At 40.4% G+C, this 22,646-nt stretch overlaps 1 protein-coding gene across 5 annotated transcripts in view; it reads left to right on the top strand.

Moving 5' to 3' along the window:
• Fndc3c1 (fibronectin type III domain containing 3C1) overlaps positions 1-22,646 on the top strand; it is a 68,571-nt gene that overhangs the window by 27,133 nt on the left and 18,792 nt on the right. For all 5 annotated transcript variants that reach the window (XM_063280022.1, XM_063280023.1, XM_039099739.2 and 2 more), the window contains 11 exons: positions 6,386-6,462; positions 8,001-8,271; positions 14,216-14,935; positions 16,922-16,977; positions 17,276-17,415; positions 19,250-19,309; positions 19,734-19,872; positions 20,391-20,444; positions 21,178-21,299; positions 21,386-21,560; positions 22,555-22,641. In XM_063280022.1, coding sequence (XP_063136092.1) covers positions 6,386-6,462; positions 8,001-8,271; positions 14,216-14,935; positions 16,922-16,977; positions 17,276-17,415; positions 19,250-19,309; positions 19,734-19,872; positions 20,391-20,444; positions 21,178-21,299; positions 21,386-21,560; positions 22,555-22,641 — 1,901 coding nt within the window. The remainder of the gene's footprint in view (positions 1-6,385; positions 6,463-8,000; positions 8,272-14,215; positions 14,936-16,921; positions 16,978-17,275; positions 17,416-19,249; positions 19,310-19,733; positions 19,873-20,390; positions 20,445-21,177; positions 21,300-21,385; positions 21,561-22,554; positions 22,642-22,646) is intronic.

Here is a 22,646-nt window from a genome sequence, read left to right as displayed (position 1 = left end):
AGAATGAGCTTGTGTGGGCCCTCCCTTGTGGGCTTTAGAGGGTTTATTGAAGTGAGAATCAAAAACATCATCTCAAGGCAGGAGAAGCAAGGAGTAGTCTCTTGGAGAAGGGATAGAGGTGGGATCGCAGAAATTAGCAAAGGTCTGTAGAGGATCTGAAATAGCTAAAAGAGAAAATTACTGGATGAAGCAGGATGGTTCTTGATGGGGTCCAATTGAAAGGTGAGCAAAAGTGGGTGCTAATAAATTAACTCAGAAGGGCAGACAATGAGAAGGTTATAAGGACCCTCAAGAAGTTTGAGGAATGCAAGGATCAAGAAAGAAATCCAATCCATATGTACCTGGAAGGAGGAGCAGGCTAGATGGTTTTAAAGATTCCATTCACTCTCTACTTTCCCAGAGGACTGTGTATGACAAGAAATGTAGAAACTTCTGGAAATATTTAGCCTCTACCAATCCACTGAGTTATTTGATAAACAAATTCAGAGCCATTGTCAAATTGCATGAGTGGCATGAGAAATGATTTGTCTCAGTAGCCTTGAGGCCACAAGGGAGACATATTGGTTAGAAGTGGGGAAAGCCAACACCCATCCTTTGAAAGTGTCAACTAGGGGTTGGGGATTTTGCTCAGTGGTAGAGTGCTTGCCTAGCAAGCGCGAGACCCTGGATTCGGTCCCCAGTTCCGGAAAAAAAAAGAGAAAGTGTCAACTACACCTACTAGCAGGAAGTATTTGGTGCATCTTATGGGAGGAAGGCATGAATTACACAGTAAGTGGATCAGTCAGGAAACGCGGGTGCCTAATACTGGCTGGCGCAGAGACCCTTTGATTGGTGATACATTGTTGACAGAGATCCTGTAATCATTCGTTCATAAGAGAGCTGAGATGAGGGTGTGTACTAAGAACATTTCAGAGGGGAAAGTGGTTGGCTTGGAAAGGAGGAATGGCGCTCTTGAAGGAAGGAAAAGCTTTGCAGGTGAGGAAGAAACTACTATGTTGTTAAGATACCAGTAGTGTTCTCAGAGGTTGGCTTTGCTGGATCTGAAGTGTTCTGGTGGTATGAGAAGATAAATTTGAAATGGAGAGAAGCTAAATAAAACAGTCAGAGGGGCACATCGTGGCTCATTGCCAGCTAGCAGGGCCAGGGATTAGGCAATCATGTTCCCAAAGTGGAACCTTCTGGAAATGGGACTGCCTGAAGGAGACATGGGAGACATTTCCAGTTAATAACAAGGTACCCTTTGACATGAGGAAACACTACTTCCTCAAAGTGTGGGAGTTTGAATGAATGATGTCTTAGGAATGTTGAAAGTGAGCATAGATGCTAACTGTGGTATTTCTAGCTAGGTGTAGTACCCCATTGAGGAATGGGCTCTTCCTGCTACAATCAAAGTCATCTGAAAAGGGAGGGGCCTTGCCTCTGCCACCCACTGGGGGAAGCAGTCAAAATCATCATGGCAGTACTCTAACATGGTCATCATAGCCAGCTGGATGTGGGGCTTCCTGGAGAAAACTACCATCACTGAACCTATACAGAGGTCCAGGAATCTGAATGGTTAGAGTTGAGTAGATTCCAGAGATGAAGAGAAACTGCACATTGGAGAAGGGAAGTATTACAAGACTGGGAACAAAAGGTGGAAGTGGAGGAGAGTGCAGAGGGGCTGATCATGTTGCACAGTGGTGGAGGACAAAGCAGAGGTTGAAGGAATTAACTGTAAGTGGTGTGGGAATGAGCAAAATGGCAAGTTTCTAGAACTTGAAACATGAGGGGCCAGCTCTGCTATAGAGTTCAATTTGTTTAGTGTAATAGACATTAGGTCAGAGTTAGTCTTCTACAGGTTGGACTAGAAGAACTACAAACGTAAAGAAGGAGAATGGTCAGGAAGCGTTGGAGCAGCCCATGGGCATGAGTTTCTGAGGGTCTGCCTCAGGGATATAAAACCGTACTGTTTGTCTGGACTGCAAACCACATGACTATGATGTGTGTGATAAGAAAGTTGGGAGACAGTAGCAAGGGTGGAGACCTACAGTAGTAGTAAAAATAAATGAATGGGGTGTCTCTGTCATCGCAGTTAGGTCTACTACAGGAATAGTATATCTGGAGAAGCATGTTGTGGGGAGAGGGATTTTTGGAAGGAGGAAGAGGCAGAGGCAGAGGGAAAGAGAGGAAAGAATAAAGAAAAGTCCCTGACTGCCACTAAAGAACATCCCAGAAATGATAGGAGCTGGTTCTGAATCCCCGCTGAGAACCTGCAAGGTAAGTTGCTGGGAGAAGTTATAGTCAGGGTCAGTCCCAGTGAAAGCAGAAAGAGTTCAAGAGTTGGCTGGAGGAAAAGGCAACTTTGAGCTCCAAGATGGGAAATGAAGATGATGTCTGTCTCAGATGGGGAATCTGGGAGATGGGTCTGGATGCTAGAGAGTTGGGGGCTGCATGGGTGCACGGAAAATCTTCCTGTCTAAGGTCTAGAAAAGGGTAGGAGGGGCAGTGGGCTTTTGAATAGTAAGGGTAGCCATGTTGTCAGTAGTCGCAGAGTTTGTGGACATTGGGATATTCATAAGGAGGTGAGAGGTGATGTGCTTGAGTTCCTCCAGTCCAGCAAAGGAAAATAGTTGCTGCAGAACTGAGATATATCAAGGATATCCATGGGAAAATGAGCACCAATTAATGATGTTGGGCATTTGTTGGGAAGCTTGTGTCCTATAAAATGGGGATGACTTTAGACAGGAACCATATTGAGGAATGAGTGCAGGAGTCACCTTCATGTGCCAATACAACAGGAGAATTAGTTAAAAACAATTTCACTGCTAACAGATCCTATTTAAGTGTATGGAGCAAGTTTCTTCCTAGTAAAGGAAATGGACACTGGGGTATGATGAGGAATGAGTGCAAGAGACATGTGTCCTAGAAGGCACAAGCGAATGGGGGAATGGTATGTGGAGTTGGTTATGGTATATGGTATGTGGGGTTGGTTAGTCGTTAATGCCAGTAACAGGAAGTGGGCTCTTAGGAAGCGGTACAGAAGACATGGGCAACAAGAGTACTCCGTATTTTCTCAGGCTCACTGGGCAACTCACCAGGCTCAACAGCAGCAGGACAGGCATCAGGTGGGAGATGGGGAGGATGGGGAGTCAATACCAGCTCCAAAGGTGGAATCCCCAAAGGATAAAGTAGTGGTCTCTAAAGGACACAATATATGGGTAGGAGAACAGGGCTGACTCAGGAAAAACCAACATGGGGCAGAAGTCTTGTAAAGGGGGAGCTTCCTACCACTTTCTAGTTCCGATTCTAAAGTGATCAAGGCCCTGATAATTTTCCAAGTCTCGTATGCCGTTCAGACCACAGAGAGATGTTGAATTTATCTTGACACTGGGTCATTTACTAGGTCAGATTTCACTCCTAAGAACCAATTTAGAGACATGAGAAAAAGGGCACCTCAAAAGAAATGAAGGTATTGAGGGGAAATTTGGAAACCCATGGTGCTTAAGAGACCCCAAGATGCTCTGAAAACCCTTGACCATGCATCCCTCTCAGGATGCCAGTCAACTCTGGGACATTTCCTAGAGAGGTCAGAAAAGGAAATGGTAGGCATTCCAATAACAAGTCCTTATCCTCTCAATAAAGAAAGTCCCCAAGGGACAGACTTCCTAGTCTCCTTGGGATTGAAGCACTGAACGCTTCCAAGGACAGAACAAGAAGATGTCACAATGCCAGACATACCACAGTGGGGAATATGGGAGGAAATGATGGAGAGAGGTGAAGGAGAGGAGAAGGAACAGAGGAAATGAGAGGAGAAACACGGAAGACAGACACAAGACAAGAGGGAGAGGAAAGGGAGAAGAGAGAGATGAGAGAGAAAAAGAGAAAGAGGGATCCAGCCCAAGGAGTTGACTAGTGGTTAGAGTGTTTGGAGAGGGACTTCATTGTGCAGAGGGTTTGGGGTGTCCTGACCAGGATTCCATACTTCGACAAAGTGTTCAGTCATCTTCATGCAAACACAGAGCAAGGCTGAAAGAAAGAAGGACTGGAAGAAAACAGGGAGAGAGAGCCAATGACTTCTCAGAAAGAGCACAGGATAACCTACCACAGTCAGCAGCTTCCTGGTTGCAAGAAGACCCTGACACTCAGGAAGCAGATCCACAGAGGTGGGGACAGGTTAATTTTGAAGTAAACCTAAGGGGGCCTCTCATCACAGAAGGTGAGAGAACAAATGTCTCTCACAGGCTATGGTTTTATCAAAGATGGGGAAGAGGCTGAGGTCATGTTGGACAAGTAAACATCGTGGTCACACAGAGATGCACAGGAATAATGTTAGTGTTCTAAACTTTGGGAAGTTGACTATGGGAAATTGAAACTGTACTCCACAGGAAGGGGGGACTATTCAAACTGGAGTTTATTGACAGGAGGAGACGGGGTTTAATGAAGGCTGCCACTGAGTCATGTTCTAGTTCTCTCCCAAATCATGGGCAGTTGTCCTAATGCAGGTTTGCTCTGAAGAAGAGTTTGTGTGGAGGTTGCTGTTCCCTCACATGACAGACAGCTACTTTCTTGCATGCAATTGCTCTGTACTTTGTTGATGGACATGTCCCAAGGGACGTGTATAGCTTAGTAACTTTTAGAACTCAGGGTTTAAAAATCCTAGCTAACAACACCAATAACAGGAAAGACTGTTTTGGCCCTTAAATAAGCTGGTTCTTGTGAATAAGCAGAGTGACCACTAGATAGAGCTCTAGGGCTTCCTGAGATGACCAGGAATAGACAATTTGTCACGCATGTACTGACCTTGCTCTGTCTCTCTTTAATCTTCTAATATTCAACCTTAGCTTTAAACATCTCCTTGTGGCTTTAAAGACCCTGAGGGCCTTGTCTAATAAACTGAAGGAAGGCTGTACAATTCCTTTAAGCTTATCTACTATCTTGAAACATTTGACTTGTAAAATGTGCAGCCAAGCTTTCTGATGTGCAGTCACATAGGTGTACTTCTACATGGTTTCAACTGGCCTAGTTTGAAAGTAAGCAGGGTTCTTGAGAGCATGCCTGTATTATCTCACACAAAGGGTTATAGTTATTAACTTTGATAATGACCCTTTTCAAAATTCATAGACAACATAACATAGATAACATAGATAACATAGTCTTGGCATATCCTTCCCCATCAATTTCTACTTCAGTGTCCTGCTGGGGCCAGAGGAGATGCATCACAGAGCAGGCACTACAGTCTAGCCTGGCCTAACTAACCATAGACGAGCAGAGCCTTGGGAACCCACAAATGAAGACTTCTCAAGGGTACCACCTACAACTAAAGTTTAGAGGTCATGGAATAGTATAGAAGAATCTATTAAAGCACAAAAGACATCTCTCTCTAACTGAACATCATGTGACCGAGTCACGGAGACTTGGATATAACAGACCTCAAAGCCTTTTCATAAATTACAACTAGATAGATCTAACTGTAAGTAGCAGTTATACCTTAACATGGCATGAAGGGGCAGACATCCACGATCTGAGTGTGTATAAACCCCAAACTTTGTTACAACTGAAAATAAGGATTGTTTTTCTATTACTAGTGACGGTCAAATTTAGACCAGACCCATTTCATGGGTGTGACATGAGCTGCAATGTTCACCCAGAAGGTATTTCTCAAGGCCAGTAGACTTCCCCAGTGCAGTCATAGGTGAGGTTCAATTTCAGCACGCTGTCCAGTCTGAGGCATGTCTCAGTTAGGGCATCCTCTGAGAACAGAAACACTGCCAGCATTCAGAGGTGAAACGATTTTATGACAGAACCATATGCATCTCTTTAGTCAGGCTAGACAAACCTTGAAAGGAAATAGCACATAGTTGTGAGGCACTATATGGGAGCCAAGAATCGAACCCAGGTCCTCTGGAAGATCAGCCAGTGCTCTCAAACACTGACCCATCTTTCTAGGCACCCGCTTCCCTTTTTAAATTATTTCTCTTATTTTGAGATTACAATAGAATTGTATAATTTCCCATATACATGTATGTGTTAAACTTTAATAGTATGGGAAGAAGACCTAATATAAAATTTCATTTCATTTTTATCAGGCAATATAACTGCAAGAAATGATTTTATGACACAAAGCAAAACTTTAGGCAACATAAGCATGCTAATGAGAGAATACCACCAGAAAGCTGCAGTGAACTTGCCAGTAGCTTTTATAATATACATTTTGCCCAGTACTCATTGGATCCCCTGATTATATTCCATTGCTTGACATGAATTTTTGGTGATTACATCTACACTTGGGCAATAGGCTTTGTGTATATGCAGCAATATTCTTTCAAAATGGCTATTTTAAAGCTCAATGCTAGTTAACTGGAATTCTGTATTGGACTTTGTTTAAATTCATTAATAATTCTCTTAGGACCTGCAGATGTACCTCTGATAGCACCATCTGGTAATCTGCCACCAATATACCTTCCCCCTGGTTACATATCTCAGGTATGGAAATGTTATTTTTCTTTTGTGGTTAGCTCTTTATTATCATTTAAACTTTACTGTGTCACTGTATACTAGATTTTCTGAAATATGTGTTTACTTACTTTACTGTTATCATTTCTTTAAATTTGGCTTTTAATTAAACCTTTAACTGAAATTATTTCAAGTGATTTTTCCCCAACCTCCCTTTGATTGCCCCATACATGATTCCTAACTGTTTAGCAAATTTAGATCACTTAATATTTACTTATCTTCCATTGCTTTGTAGAGTGTGTTAATCCGCCTTAAGAAATATCATAACACAGACAGCAATGGCTTCTGATAATGTATAGTCTTTAGTCCTTAAAGTAATTACAATTTTCAACCCAGTAGTATTTTATTATTAAAGGTCGAAGAAAACTTATTTTAAAAATCCTCACATATTTGTTGTGCTCATAAAATGGGGAGGCAGATAATCCCCCATTATGATTAAGAAAATATCCAATGGCTGTGGAACTACAATATTTGGGAAGACGTCTTGTTATTCTTCCTCCTAGCCTTTGTGTTCATGGTTTGGGAGTTTTGTATATTGCATAATGCTGCAGTTGTGAGTCTTGTGAGAAAATATCTAGTGAAAGTTTGTGCACACATGCCTGCAGTCAGCAATTCACTTCAAAGAATTTATCATACATTTTTATAACATTATAATGATACATTACTATCGCATATACATATTGTTAGTATAGCATATACATAATTTTTGCAATGTTATTTACAATTACAGAAAAGTTTGAAAACAAATCTGAAGCCTATAAATGAGTTTCTGTATGATATATGAAGACAATGGAGTACTAGAAATCTAGGCCAAAAAAATTGAAAGAAAGAGGCTGTGTAGTGGTGTCACTCACTTTTAATGCCAGCACTAGACAGCCTGGTCTGCAGTGAGTTCAAGTCAGCTAGAGTTACATAGTGAGACCCTGTCTGAAAACATGGGCAAGGACAGATCATAACCAAATGGAAACGTTTTCAAAAGTATATTACTAAGTAAAATTGAAAGTACAGATTGGTAGAAATAAAACTATTGTAATATAAAAATACGGAAAAGACGAAATTATAGAAATGTTCATAATTAATTAACAGTACTTTCCAGGTGGGAAGCCTTGAGGAAGTATTGATTAGAAAGAATACTTTTAAATTATATGTTACACTTTAAGGTTTTGAAATGTGTCAGAAATTACCTCATTTTTTTATTAACTTGAGTATTTCTTATTTACATTTCGAATGTTAAAAGCTAGCTACAGCCAGACATGCTGATGTACACCGATTAATCCCAGTACTCAGGAGGCCAATCGGTTAGTCTGAAGTCAGCCTGGTAGACAGAGCTCTAGAGACCATACTAAGATAAAATCAAGTTACCTGGGGGTGGACAGAGAATGATCATACCTTCTTGATGATTGGTCCATGATACTTTAGATTTCTAAATTAACTGCATGTGATATAAATCCAAGACAGTAATTTCTATGGATGTTAATATGTACATATGATTCTGTCTTCTGTTTTAGGTTGTGGAAGAAAATGGAATTCAAAAAATTATCATTGTACCTCAGACACTTGACTATCACATGCCCGTGACTGGGCCTGTGCAACACCCCTTTGTAGCAGCACCATTGCTCACATACCCACAGACCCCTCAACTGCTGTATTCTCCAGTTCAAGGGGAATTCCCAATATCTTCTTACATCCAAGAACCACAGCAGATCCCGTCACTTCCACTTCCACCACCACTGCCACTGCTACCACCAGCAGCAGCATTTATATTCCAGGAACATCTTGGTAGTATATACTTTTCTTCTATTGGGATAGCATTTTTATTTCTCTGAAGTGTTTCCCGGAATGTATGTCTGTACACCATGTGTGGAGGGCCTGTGGGGACCAGAAAGAAAGAGGGCATCAGATCCTCTGGAAATGAAATTACCTAATAGTTCTTAGCTGCCACGTGGATGCTGGAAATTGAACCCACTGAGCCATCTCTCCAGACCCAGCATATATTTTTGTAAATGATAAGCATTGCCCTAGATTTGAGACAAAAATATAGATATGGCATGAAAGTAGGCATGAGCCTATCTGAGAACTGAGAAAATGATCATTTACTAGAATATTTGCCTAGAATACAGAAAGTCCTGAGTTTCGTTACCAAATAAAACCAGGTATGATGGTATATAATTATGTTTTTTAAAATTTTTTATTAGATATGTTTCTTTACTTTCATTTCAAATGTTATTCCCCTTCCTAGTTTCCTGTCCATAAGCCCCCATCCCCGCCCATCCCCCTCCCCCATACAGCTATTCCCCCATACATCCCCATTACTGCCCCCCATATTCCCCTGCACTTGGGGGTCCAACCTTGGCAGGACCAAGGGCTTCCGCTTCCACTGGTGCCCCAATAATGCTATTCTCTGCTACATATGCAGTTGGAGCCCTGGGTCAGTCCATGTATAGACTTTCAGTAGTGGTTTAGTCCCTGGAAGCTCTGGTTGGTTGGCATTGTTGTTCTTATGGGGTTGCAAGCTCCTTCAACACTTTCAATATTTCCTCTCATTCCCCCCAAGGGGGTCCTGTACTCAGTTCAGTGGTTTTCTGCTAGCATTGACCTCTCTATTGTACATGCTCTGGATGTGTCTCTCAGGAGAGATCTATATCCGGTCCCTTTCAGCGTGCATTCTCTGACTTCATCAATCTTATCTAGTTTTCGTAGCTAGTGGAGCATGTGTCTTTGTTATATGTTGGGGCATCTTTTGGGTATATGCCCAAGAGAGGTATAGCTGGATCCTCAGGCAGTTCAATGTCCAATTTTCTGAGGAACCTCCAGACTGATTTCCAGAATGGTTGTACCAGTCTGCAATCCCACCAACAATGGAGGAGTATTCCTCTTTCTTCGCATCCTCGCCAGCATCTGCTGTCACCTGAGTTTTTGATCTTAGCCATTCTCACTGGTGTGAGGTGAAATCTCAGGGTTGTTTTGATTTGCATTTCCCTTATGACTAAAGATGTTGAACATTTCTTTAGGTGTTTCTCAGCCATTCAGCATTCCTCAGCTGTGAATTCTTTGTTTAGCTCTGAACCCCAATTTTTAATAGGGTTATTTGTCTCCCTGTGGTCTAACTTCTTGAGTTCTTTGTATATTTTGGATACAAGCCCTCTATCTGTTGTAGGATTGGTAAAGATCTTTTCCTAATCTGTTGGTTGCCATTTTGTCCTAACAACAGTGTCCTTTGCCTTACAGAAGCTTTGCAGTTTTATGAGATCCCATTTGTTGATTCTTGATCTTCGAGCATAAGCCATTAGAATGGCTACTCCAGCTTGCTTCTTCAGACCATTTGCTTAGAAAGTTTTTTTTCCAGCCTTTCACTCTGAGGTAGTGTCTGTCTTTGTCTCTGAGGTGTGTTTCCTGTAGGCAGCAGAATGCAGGGTCCTCGTTGCATATCCAGTTTGTTAATCTATGTCTTTTTATTGGAGAGTTGAGACCATTGATGGTGAGAGATATTAAGGAATAGTGATTATTGCTTCCAGTTGTATTCATATTTGGATGTGAGTTTATGTTTGTGCTTTTCTTCTCTTTGTTTTATTGCCAAGACAATTAGTTTCTTGCTTTTTCTAGGGTGTAGCTTGCCTCCTTGTGTTGGGCTTTACCATTTCTTATCCTTTGTAGTGCTGGATTTGTAGAACGATATTGTGTAAATTTGGTTTTGTTATGGAATATCTTGTTTTCTCCATCTATGTTAATTAAGAGTTATGCTGGATACAGTAACCTGGGCTGGGATTTGTGTTCTCTTAGGGTCTGTATGACATCTGTCCGGGATCTTCTGGCTTTCATAGTCTCTGGTGAGAAGTCTGGTGTGATTCTGATAGGTCTGCCTTTATATGTTACTTGACATTTTTCCCTTACTGCTTTTAATATTCTTTCTTTGTTTTGTGTATTTGGTGTTTTGAATATGAAGTGTAACTTCCTTTTCTTTTTTGGTTGAAAGTCAATTTTATTTGATATTAGAATGTCAATTCCAGCTTGTTTCTTCGGGCCATTTGCTTGGAAAGTTGTTTTCCAGGCACTTAGTCTGAAGTAGTGTCTGTCTTTGTCTCTGAGGTGTGTTTCCTATATGCAGCAAAATGCTGGGTCCTCTTTACCTATCCAGTCTGTTAGTCTATGTCTTTTTATTGGGGAATTGAGTCCGTATGTTATTTTACGGAATAGTGATTGTCCCTTCCTTTATTTTCGTTGTTAGAGATGGAATTATGTTTATTTATCTCTCTTTCGGATTCATTGCAACGAAATTATATTCTTGCTTTCTGTAGGGTGTAGTTTCTCTCCTTGTGTTGGAGTTTTCCATCTATTATCCTTTGTAGCACTGGATTTGTAGAAAGATATTGTGTAAATTTGGTTTTGTCATGGAATATCTTGGTTTCTCCATCTATGTTAATTAAGAGTTTTGCTGGATACAGTAACTTGGGCTGACATTTGTGTTCTCTTAGGGTCTGTATGACATCTGTCCAGGATCCTCTGGCTTTCATAGTCTCTGGTGATAAGTCTGGTGTAATTCTTATAGGTGTGCCTTTATATGTCACTTGACCTTTTGCCCTTACTGCTTTTAATATTCTTTCTTTGTTTTGTACATTTGGTGTTTTGACTATTATATGACAGGCAGAAGTTCACTTTTGGTCCAATCTATTTGGAGTTCTTGTAGGCTTCTTGTACGTTTATGGGCATCTCTTTCTTTAGGTTAGGAAAGTTTTCTTCTATTCTTTTGATGAATATATTTACTGGCCCTTTAAGTTGGGAGTCTTCACTTTCTTCTATACCTATTATCCTTAGGTTTGATCTTCTCATTGTGTCCTGGATTTCCTGGATGTTTGGGGCTAGGATCTTTTTTTCTTTTACATTATCTTTGACAGTTGGGTCAATGTTTTCTATGTTATTTTCTGCCCCTGAGATTCTCTCTTCTCTCTCTTTTATTCTGTTTTTGATGCTTGTTTCTACAGCTCCTTGTCTCTTCCTTAGGTTTCCTATATCCAGGGTTGTCTCCTTTTGTGCTTTCTTTATTGTTTCTATTTCCATTTTCAATTCATTCACCTGTTTGGTTGTGTTTTCCTATAATTCTTTCAGGGATTTTTGTGTTTCCTCTCTAAGGGCTTCTACTTGTTTACTTGTGTTTTCCTGCATTTCTTTAAGGGAGTTCTTTGTCTTTCTTAAAGTCCTCCATCATTATCAAAAAATGTGATTTTAAATCTAATTCTTGCTTTTCTGGTGTATTTGGTTATCCTTATTTTCTTTGGTGTGAGAACTGGGCTCTGATGATGTTAAGTAGTCTTGGTTTCTGTTGCTTAGCTTCCTGCACTTGCCTCTAGCCATTGGGTTGTCTCTGGTGTTTGCTTGTCTTGCTGTTTCTGAGAGTGACTTGACCCTGCTGTAGGCCTCTGTGTCAGCAGTCCCTGTAGAACTGTTTTCATGCTTTCTTTCAGCCTTTTCTGAGAACAGGTGCTCTGATTTCAGGTTTGTAGGTGCTCCTGGAGACTCTCTTTCAGCTCCAGGCATGGGCAGGAATCAAAGGGTCATGCCCTTGATTACTCCTAGGTCCTTGCACCCAGGGGGGCACTGTTTACATTAGGCAATTCCTTCTTGGGTCTGACCTGTGGGCAGAGGGTAGTCTCCTCTGACTTCTCAGGGGTGTCCACAGTTCTGAGGGTCCAGCTCTCTCTGCCATGGGATTTAGGTGCAGGGAGCTGTTTGGCCAGTACAGTTCAGTCCTGGGCACAGACCAGAACTGCGAGGACTGGTGGCTAACTTTTCCTAAATCCATGTGTCCAGAGGCACTGTACAGTTTCCCCTTGGACCGGGAATGTGGGTAGAGGTGTGCAGAGGTTGTCAGTCTGTCCTGCAGTCACAGGATATCTGCAGTCCTGGGTTTTCAGCTCTCTTCCCCACGGGATTTGGGTGCAGGGAACTCCGGTATATACTTATAATGGCAGCATTCTGGATGTAGAAGCATGAGGATTCAAAAGGTCATCCACAAGAAGAGAAGGAAGAGGAGGCGTAAGAGATGACAAGGACAATAACTATATTAAAACATGGAGAATAGCAGGAAGGGGAGGGAAAATAAATAGGGTAATGGGGGAAATATTGACAAGAACATGATATATTGTATGAAAATGTTTTTAATTTTTAATTTTTATTTTTCATGTATACTTTATCTATTTACTTTTCACATTTTATCCCCCTCCCCCTCTCATATATACCCTCCCCCTTCATTGAAAATGCTCCCACTCCCCCTCAATGTCCTGGCATTCTACCACATTAGGGAAACAAGCTTTCATAGGACCAAGGGGTTTTCCTCCTACTGATGCCAGGCAAGGCCATCCTCTGCTACATATGCAGCTGGAGCCATGGGTACCTCCATGTGTACTCATTGGTTTGTGGTTCAGTAGCTGGGAGATCTGGTGGGGTCTGGTTGGTTGATACTGTTGTTGTCCCTATGGGGTTGCAAACCCCTTCAACTCCATCAGTCTTTTCCCTAACTCCTCCATTTGGGTCACCCTTTTCAGTCTAATGGTTAGCTACAACCATCCTCATCTGCATCAGTAGAGCCCTACAGAGTCTCTCAGGAGACATCCATATCTGGCTCCTATCACCAAGCACTTCTTGGCATCAGCAAAAGTGACTGGGTTTGGTGGCTGCATATAGGATGGATCCTCAGATGGGGCAATCTCTGGATGACATTTTCTTCAGTCCCTGCTCCACATTTTGTCCCTGTATTTCCTCCCATGAGCATTTTGTTCTCCCTTCTATGAAGACCTGAAGCATCCACATTTTGGTCTTCCTTCTTCTTGGGCTTCATGTCATCTGTGAAATTTTCCTTAGGTATCCCAAGCTTTTCAGCTAATACCCACTTACCAGTGAGTGTATACCGTGTGTGTTCTTTTGTGACTGGATTATCTAACACAGGATGATATTTTCTAGTCCCATCCATTTGCCTAAGAATGTCATGTAGACATTGTTTTTTATACCTGAGTAGTACTCCATGGTGTAAATGTACCACATTTTGAAATGTTTTTGTGAAACACATCATTACATACAATGAATGTGTGCCAATATAAATAGAAAACTTTGCACAAGTAAAAAAAATATGAAGTATTTTCCATTTGTTAAAAGCGAGCAGATATGGACAGTTATTAAAGTGGAAAAAAGTAGAAAATAATAACATTTCCATGAATGATTGCATATCATGCATATATACTAGGGTTGATGATAGTTGATAGGAAAATACTTATAATGCCTAAAGTTTATGATCTACATAAAATAGTCATTAATACAAATTGTCAAAAATATTTCTTTTAATTATGTATAGCATGTTATTTGTGGTACATACTTTTCCTGGCAAGTCTATAAAATCAGATTGGAAAATCATAAAAATTTTGACTATTAATGCTATTATTTGGGAAATAAAAGACTCTGGAGGATGTCATAAGAACCATCATAAGACCTTAAGATTTTAAAGTAAATTACTATCGGGAAAATATTATTTACTCTTTTTTTCTGTACTTATCAGTATATCCTAAACACATATACAAAGAACATATACATGAATACCAAATACTTGTAATGAAGCAAAGTAAGAAAACCTTTTAAAGTAAACTGTGATTTATCAGTGTTCTTTGGATGGATAGGTGAAAGAACGTGAGAGAATGGGATGACTACTGAACTTGATTGCATTTATTTTCTCTCTTAGAAACCTATCCTCATGGAAGAGTGAATCATAACCTATTTGATGAAAGGACTGTAACGATTGGAGAATATTCAAAGAAGAAAATAAGGGATCGCCAACTTGGTGAACACAAGATTAGCTCCACTTTTAGTGACACCCCTTTGCTTCTGAACAAAGTCATTGACATATCTGCTCCTTCTGGTACACTCTGTCCTTACACTGTGGATACTGCTCCAAGCACTAACACTGATACCAGTCCTCTGGACACTTACTCTCTGAATACTGTCTTAAAGGCTTGCACTACTGACAGCACTCCAAGAAACATGGCTGACAATATTCCAGACACTAACACTACTGACAGAAACACTAGTTCTGGTCATTCCCCAAGCAATTCTACCTCAAACGCATTTTGCTCTGACAACAGTAATGATATTACAAGCCCTTCCATAAATACTTATGATCTAGTCACCTCTGATGAAACTCATGAACCACCAGATGCTAAGAGTATTCCGAGCTATACTTCTGAGAGTACTTGCAATGCTCTCATCACTGAAAATGCTCAGACCTGCTCCTCGAATAAAGATGATCTCAGACCATCTGGTGCTGCCACCATTTCCAACAACACCAGAGCATATACTGAAGACAATCCTGGAGAGACAGAGACTAACATGGGAGCTGGAGACAGTAAGCAGATATCAGATGAAAACCAAAGGAAGAGGCACTCATCAAATGCATCAGTGAGAGGTAAACACAACAAGCCCAATTTGTTGCCAATGAGGATACAAGCCAAATAATTTGGACTCTCAGTTCATTTTTATCTACGGCTCCTTGTCTCTTCCTTTGGTTTTCTATATCCAGGGTTGTTTTCCTGTGTCCTTTCTTTATTGCTTCTATTTCCATTTTTAACTCCTTCACCTGTTCGATTATGTTTTCCTGGAATTCTTTCTGGGATTTTTGTGATTCCTCTCTATAGGCTTCTACTTGTTTATTTATGTTTTCCTGTGTTTCCCTAAGGGAGTTCTTCATGTCTTTCTTGAAGTCCTCCAGCATCATGATCAAATATGATTTTAAATCTAGATCTTGCTTTTCTTGTGTGTTTGGATATTCCATGTTTGTTTTGGTGGGAGAATTGGGCTCCGATGATGCCATGTAGTCTTGGTTTCTGTTGCTTGGGTTCCTGTGCTTGCCTCTCACCATCAGATTATCTCTAGTGTTACTTTGTTCTGCTATTTCTGACAGTGGCTAGACTGTCCTATAGGCCTGTGTGTCAGGAGTTCTGTAGACCTGTTTTCCTGTTTTCTTTCAGCCAGTTATGGGAACAGAGTGTTCTGTTTTCGGGCGTGTAGTTTTTCCTATCTACAGGTCTTCAGCTGTTCCTGTGGGCCTGTGTCTTGAGTTCACCATGCAGGTCACTTGCAGCAGAAAAGTTGGTCTTACCTGTGGTCCCGAGGCTCAAGTTTGCTCATGGGGTGCTGCTTTTGAGCTCTCGGTGAGGGTAGCAACCAGGAGGGCCTGCGCCGCCTTTTGCCAGAGCCCCCGTGCACCAGGGTCCCAGATGGCGTTAGGTCCTCGGTTCATTTTTACATAAATTTCTATTACACGTAATTGTTTATTTAGTTTGTGTATGTATGGGAATGAGGGAAATCAGAGGGCAACTTCTGGGAGTTTGTTTTCTCCTTTGAAAGATGCAGGTTCCCGGTTCAAACTCAGGTTACAGTGTTTGGTGGGAAGCACATTTACACCCCATGTCACCTTGCCAGCCAATTCAAAATATTAGAGTGAAATTCTCTGCTTCTGTTTCCTCTGTAACCCATTAAGCCGTACCTCCACTTTTCTAATTTAGTTTAATGTATTATTAATTGACAAATAATAAGCCTAAACTCATGAAGTGATATGAGACATTTTGACACATATTTATATTTGGAATATATAAATATGATGTGGAATTAGTAAATGAAGCTAAAACAATCATCTCAATTATCAATTTGGACTGTTTTTTATGTTCAAAAGTATGAAAATGTCTGTCTACCTTATTGAAATATACCTTATAATGACTACCTCACCCTGCTGCTCAAGAGCTCCCAGAACCTCTTCCTCCTATATGAAGTTTACTCCCTAGGACCAGCAATTCCTCCCTGCTCCTATGCCCTGATTGTTATGTGTCTTTCAACTTCATTAAATTCTTCATACAAGTGAGATCATGACATATTTGTTTTTCTGCGCTTGGCTCATTTCATTTAGTATAATGTCTTTCAAGTTTTATATGTAGCAAATGACAGGACACTTAGTGCACTCTTGAAGTCCAAATATCATAGGTAAAGTCATACCGAGGCTGCCTTTTAAAACCATGAGGAATGTTAGGATCAATGTCAGTGCTAGAGTGCTTGTATAGTATGCCAAAGGTCATGAACTAGATTCCTACCAACACACACACACACACACACACACACACACACACACAACTATACATATTAAATAAAGAAATACATCCTTGAATCCTTTCTAGTTGTCTTCTAATGAATAATTATAGATTTCAATCCTACATAATTTGTTGATTTTATTTAAATTCAGAAGTTTTGTAAATATCCAATTAGAGTTTATGTTAATATAAATCTTAGTTAGGTCTTACTACTTTTCATAGTAATGATATATTTATAATGTGAACTAACTCTAGTCTCTTGTTGTCAATGTATTATTTTGTTTGAGGTTTTTTTTTTTTCTTACTTTTAGAACACAATACAGAATATGGAACACAGCCATGTTGCTCCAACATTGAAAAACCTGTGGTACGTAATGAAAAAGAAGATTTAATGCTCTTCCAACTTTTCTATCTAAACCGTCCAAAATCACTGCTAGTTTTCTTTAGAACATTTACTGTTTTAATATTTTCATAATATTCTGCAGCAATACATTAACATCCAATGTGGGATCATTAAAGATAGGAAAGGTGGCTAATTACTTAATCAGAGTATTTAAGCACCTAATATGGGAATTGCACCTAGTATCAAACAACTAAAGAAAAGTTTGCATTCAAAAGTACAGACTATGATTTTTAAGTATACTTCTTCAATTTCTTCATTTTAGGTTTCAAATATCCAAACACGATCTGCAACTGTTTCATGGGCTCTGAACAGTGCTGAAAAATATGATATTAATTCTCCGATGAAATTTGAATTGACACTGTCCAGCAGTGGTAAAAATGGCAACTATAAAAATATTTATACGTAAGTCTTTTAAATTATTTCACATTATTCAGTTTAAACATACAATAGACACATATAGTCATTGTACCCAAACTTATACCTAGGCTGAATTCTTCATATTCTTTTCAAGTTTTTTGACAGAGATAGAATTTTAATAGTAAGTTATTGAACCAATGTACAAATCTCGATAAGGTCATAGTATGTTATTCCAATATCTGCCAATCATCCAGCCAGTGGTGGTGCTCACCTTGACTGCTAGCACTTACGCAAGCTGATCTCTGCATTCAAGGCCAGCCTGGTCTATTGAATGAGGATCAGGACAGACACGGCTACACCCAAGAGAAAAGCCTAGATAGATACATGGATGGATGGATGGATGGGTCCCTGGAGGGTTGGATGGATGGGTGGGATGGGTGGATGGATACAATTTTAGTTTGAGAATTTTTCTTCTTTAGTCAGAGACTTGATTTGAAAATGTGACATTATGTAAAGTTTTATTTCTTTGATAATTAGCACTTAAAGGTGTGCAATTTAATAATCCCAAAGTACAATCATCTGTGCTGCATAGCAGAGATGCAGATATGCAAACTTGGCTTGCATCGAAATCTTTCTGTATGACATGTACTTGACAAGCACCACTATCTTGAAAAGATATAACGTATGAAGGAATCAGAGGAAGAACTGGAAGAGCTTGAAGGGGCTCGAGACCCCATATGTACAACAATGCCAAGCAACCAGAGCTTCCAGGGACTAAGCCACTACCCAAAGACTATACATGGACTGACCCTGGACTCTGACCCCATAGGTAGCAATGAATATCCTAGTAAGAGCACCAGTGGAAGGGGAAGCCCTGGGTCCTGCTAAGACTGAACCCCCAGTGAAATAGACTGTTGGGGGGAGGGGGACAATGGGGGAAGGGTGGGGAGGGGAACACCGATAAGAAAGGGGAGGGGGGAAAGAAAAAAAAGATATAACGTAGCTCTCAGTACTGGGAGAGGAAGGACGGTGAAGAGGAGGAGCTACAGCAGAAGGAGGAGATTGCCTGTTTGCTTCCTCCTTGATTACCGTTAGCTTTTGAGTAGCCTTTGCTTAAAACTATCAATACCTTCCATTTTAGAGGGGGCTTTATGGGATCTGGAGGTAGAACAAATTCCTTGGTGTCTGCTCAGGAAGACAAAGGGAATATAATCCCTCTGTTCATGTGACAGACAGGATCTCACCCAGAAAGTGCCTCATAAAATGAATGAATGAACTGTGCGAGAAGTGTGTTCTTCAAAGCATTTGCTATCTGCACTCTAAATTAACTACTAAAAGCAGATCTGTACTAGTATCGTTAAACATATGCAGTAGTACAATACAAATTGACTGCTTTGAATGAGTAACATCATTGCTGGTTTGTAGTATTAAAATTTAATGAATGAAGGGACAAGACAAACCGAGAACTTGTGGTAGCTGCCTTCCTGATGACTACTTTGTTCAGCTCCTTCAGCTTCCTCTGGGTGCAGGTGTGCACATGGGCAGATGACTGGATTTGCGGATGTGTATCCGCACCAACCGAACTTAAGTAGCTGCCTTAGAGACCCAGAGCAGCTCTGTTGTGTGTCCACTAGATGGTGGAAAAAAACCACATACCTCCCAGATCATACCATCCCCCAAAAACTTGATATGCTCCTAAATAGAGGCTACAGCCTACAAACAATACTATATTGCTCAAATATAAAGGGGTTTAAAGTGATAAAAACTTCAGGAATTCTTGTGGTTCTTTATCAGTTATTCAGTTACTATGAGACTAGGACTGGTTACTTTGCTGTTAAACGTACGTGAGATCCCATATAAACAAACGTTTTCTTCACAGTGGTGATGGCGTTACTGTGGTCCTACATGATCTACAGCCTTGCACGGTCTACTTCTTAAGGTAGGAACTGTGTCCCACACAACCTACCAGCAGCCTGTAGCCAGCCAAGACTCCTTAATCTATATGAGTTTAGTACTTAGAATTCCTGAAGGCAGCCTAGCTATTTATTTGCTGGCAAAGTGCCCATAGGTACTCAGATAAGCTACCATAGTTTAAACTCATAAGGCTAGCAAAAAAGGTAAAGAAGAAAAACCAAGAAAGTAGTAGCACTAGGAGGAAGAAAAAGGGGATCAGTGAGCATGGGAAGAAGGGACCAAAGAGCTTTATGGCCAGGGAGGAAGATGCTCATATATGAGAATGCCATAATGAAAGTCGTTGCTATGTATGCTCAATAAGGTCAACAAAAGAAGAAAGAATATGTTTAGAAAAACAAACTTACAACTCAGGACCTTAACTCTTACAACAATTTCTGTTCCCTTTCCAGAGTTGCAATCATAAGAGATGGAGAACACAGAAATGTGTCTGAAGTGGTTAGCTTCACAACACCAGGCTGTGAACCAGACCCTCCTCTTGCACCCACACTGATTAGCAGAACCAAGAACAGCCTGAACTTACAATGGAAAGTAAGGATTTTACTGTGAAAAGAATCTCAATGTGATTTGAATACACTGTCCTGTTCTTTGAACTTTGAGCAAAAATGACACATACTTTATCTAATTTATTTCTCCATCACTTTTCTTCACAAATGACCCTTCAGTTCTGTCTAGAGATCATGCCAAGTGAGTTGAGAAATGTCACTATACATTGGATCATTAACGTAAAGCTAACTGCCCATTTCTTGCATTTATGTTTTGGTGTCAACAATCACACTTACCAATTACACTATTTCTCTGGTTCCTTTGTCATCCATTTTAACTTCCCTCTTTTTATGCCGTCAGGAAACATGACATATACAACTAGGGTATGTTTGTAAACTGACAAATGCGTGTCTTAAACTTAAAGGTAAATTGTTATTAAAACAAATATCCTTATACAAATTTTTGCAGTACAAATTCACTGCATAAACATATACTCAATATATGTGCAGGATATCTAAGTGCTGTATAACAATAAATGATCACAATCATTCTGACCTTTTCAGGGTTGCAATGATAATGGATCCAAAATAAGCAGCTTTCTATTGGAATGGGATGAGGTATGGTCATTTATTATTAAAAAGACATTGTTTTTCATACAATATACTCTGATTACTGTTTCTTTTCTACCAACTCCAGATCCCTGCACTCCAACCCACCCCTAGGCAAATCCACACCCTTGTTTTCTCTTTAGAAAACAGGCCTCTCAAAGACATGGGCAGAAAATAATACAATAAGATATGATTAAAAATGAAACCACAATAGCACAAAATAAACATGTGACCAGAAGAAATTAGAGCCAAGAAAAAACAGAAGGATCACATATAGATACAAAGACACACACTTGGGCACACACAGAATTCTCATAAAGACACAAACTCAGAAACCATAATATATACTTATAAGACCTGTAGGGGTTGTAATGCTAGGCAATGAATTCTATGCCCCCTTCCAAAAAAAAAACCTTCCAAGTTACCATTCAGTTAATTTTCTGTTGGCCAACTATTGCTGGTCAGAGGACCTGCCCTTATCTCTGGTTTGGACATCCTGTGAGGTTCAATGGGAAGAAACTAACAGTTAACACTGTGGGTTAGGGATGGGGACTTGTGTCCAGTTCCCTCAGTCAAGGGACTTGTGTCCAGTTCCCTCAGTCAATGTTAAGAACCCATGTAGCTTAGACCTGGTACACTGGTATCTTTAAAAATCACCTGAATTTGAATGGTTAATGCTGTGGTGAACATGTGTTAAGTGTGGTATTTTTAAATATGGTAATATTTTGCGTGCATTGTCTAGGGCATAGGTGAAGACTTCAAAAGCTGTTACACTGGGCCCCTGAAACAGCACAAGCTCTTTAAACTGAGCCCATCGACAAAGTATTCCTTCAGATTGGCTGCCAAAAATCACTTCGGCTGCAGGTACACTGAATTATTTGCACCACTGGAAAGGCTATCCTACCATGAGGTCCTAAGAATAATGCTTTCATTTCAACTTGTTGTTCCAGTAATTTCAGTGAAACAGCAGTCTTCTATACGTCGGGAAACACGCCTTCAGCACCTCTGCCACCTAAGTTGAAAGAGGCAGGAGTCTACAGTTTGTCTCTAGAATGGTGTGCCCCAACAAACCCAAACCCTAATGATACCCTTACTTATGTGCTAGAGATGGAGGAAGCAAAGTCTGTAAGTCTCCTTTTCCTTCTTTTTTACTCTATGATCTTCACCTCATCTTTCAATAACTTTTTAGACTTCTCACTTGGAAAACAAACAAACCTTGAGTCCCTGTGTTCAGAGTGGAATCAATGCAGAGACAGTGTTGTGTAGGTCTGCATAGGCCTCCTTGATCCCACAACGAGCTGAATGCAAGAGGTCCATGCTCTATTCAGTCTCTATACAAAGAAGCCTGTTAGCATCTTCAACTCCAGGCCTGTTCTAGGTGACTCTCTGTGGCCACACTTATCTTTAAGCACCTTCAAATGAATTCTCAAGTCCTGGCCTTTCTTATCTAGTTTCCTCATGTGTGAGCAACTACTTCCGTTAGAAATTCCAAATCTGTGTCAAAGAGCTAGTCAATTAGTACGAGTTACTGTGCACATGTTACCAAAGTTTGAATCAAGCTCATAACATTGAGATGAGTTCCGGATTGTAACTAATAGGCTACTTGCTTTCACATGTTCTACCTCATTACTTCCTGACAAAGTGACCTTTGGAAAACAAAAATTACCTCCATTTTCTATTGAAAAATAGATCTTTCTCTCACAGAATACAGTACACCCAAAACACAGTTTCTCCTCCTCCATTTGTCCCAGCTTTTCCGACCTGTGTCTTCCCCAGATACACACAATCCCATTCCATCAGAAAATGGTAGCCCTCCAAGGATGTCAACTGAACATGGCATATCAAGTTACCATAAGACTAGGGGCAAAACCTCATACTAAGGTGGGATGAGGCAACCCAACAAGAGGAGAAAGGGTCCCAGGAGCAGGCAAAAAGTCAGAGACATCCCCTCACTCCCTCTGTTAGGAGTCTCTCAGAACACCAAGCTAACATCATAACATAGAAGCAGAGGACCTGATGCAGACCACGTTGGGGTTCAAAACCTTTCAGGTGGACAGTAAATTCAAGCTAAGCCTTGAAATTAGTCTTTCTTGATAAATTTACTCTCCTGCATTTTTAGGGATTAGGTTTTAAACCTAAATACAATGGAGAGGACCTCTCTTGCACTGTGAAAAATCTTCAGAGAAATACTACATACAAGTTTCGGGTATG

The sequence above is a fragment of the Rattus norvegicus genome, chromosome X, assembly GCF_036323735.1.
Source record: "Rattus norvegicus strain BN/NHsdMcwi chromosome X, GRCr8, whole genome shotgun sequence".
NCBI classification, from domain to species: domain Eukaryota; kingdom Metazoa; phylum Chordata; class Mammalia; order Rodentia; family Muridae; genus Rattus; species Rattus norvegicus.
Note: the sequence above shows the minus strand (reverse complement) of the source record. Positions and strands in the feature narration are given on the sequence as shown.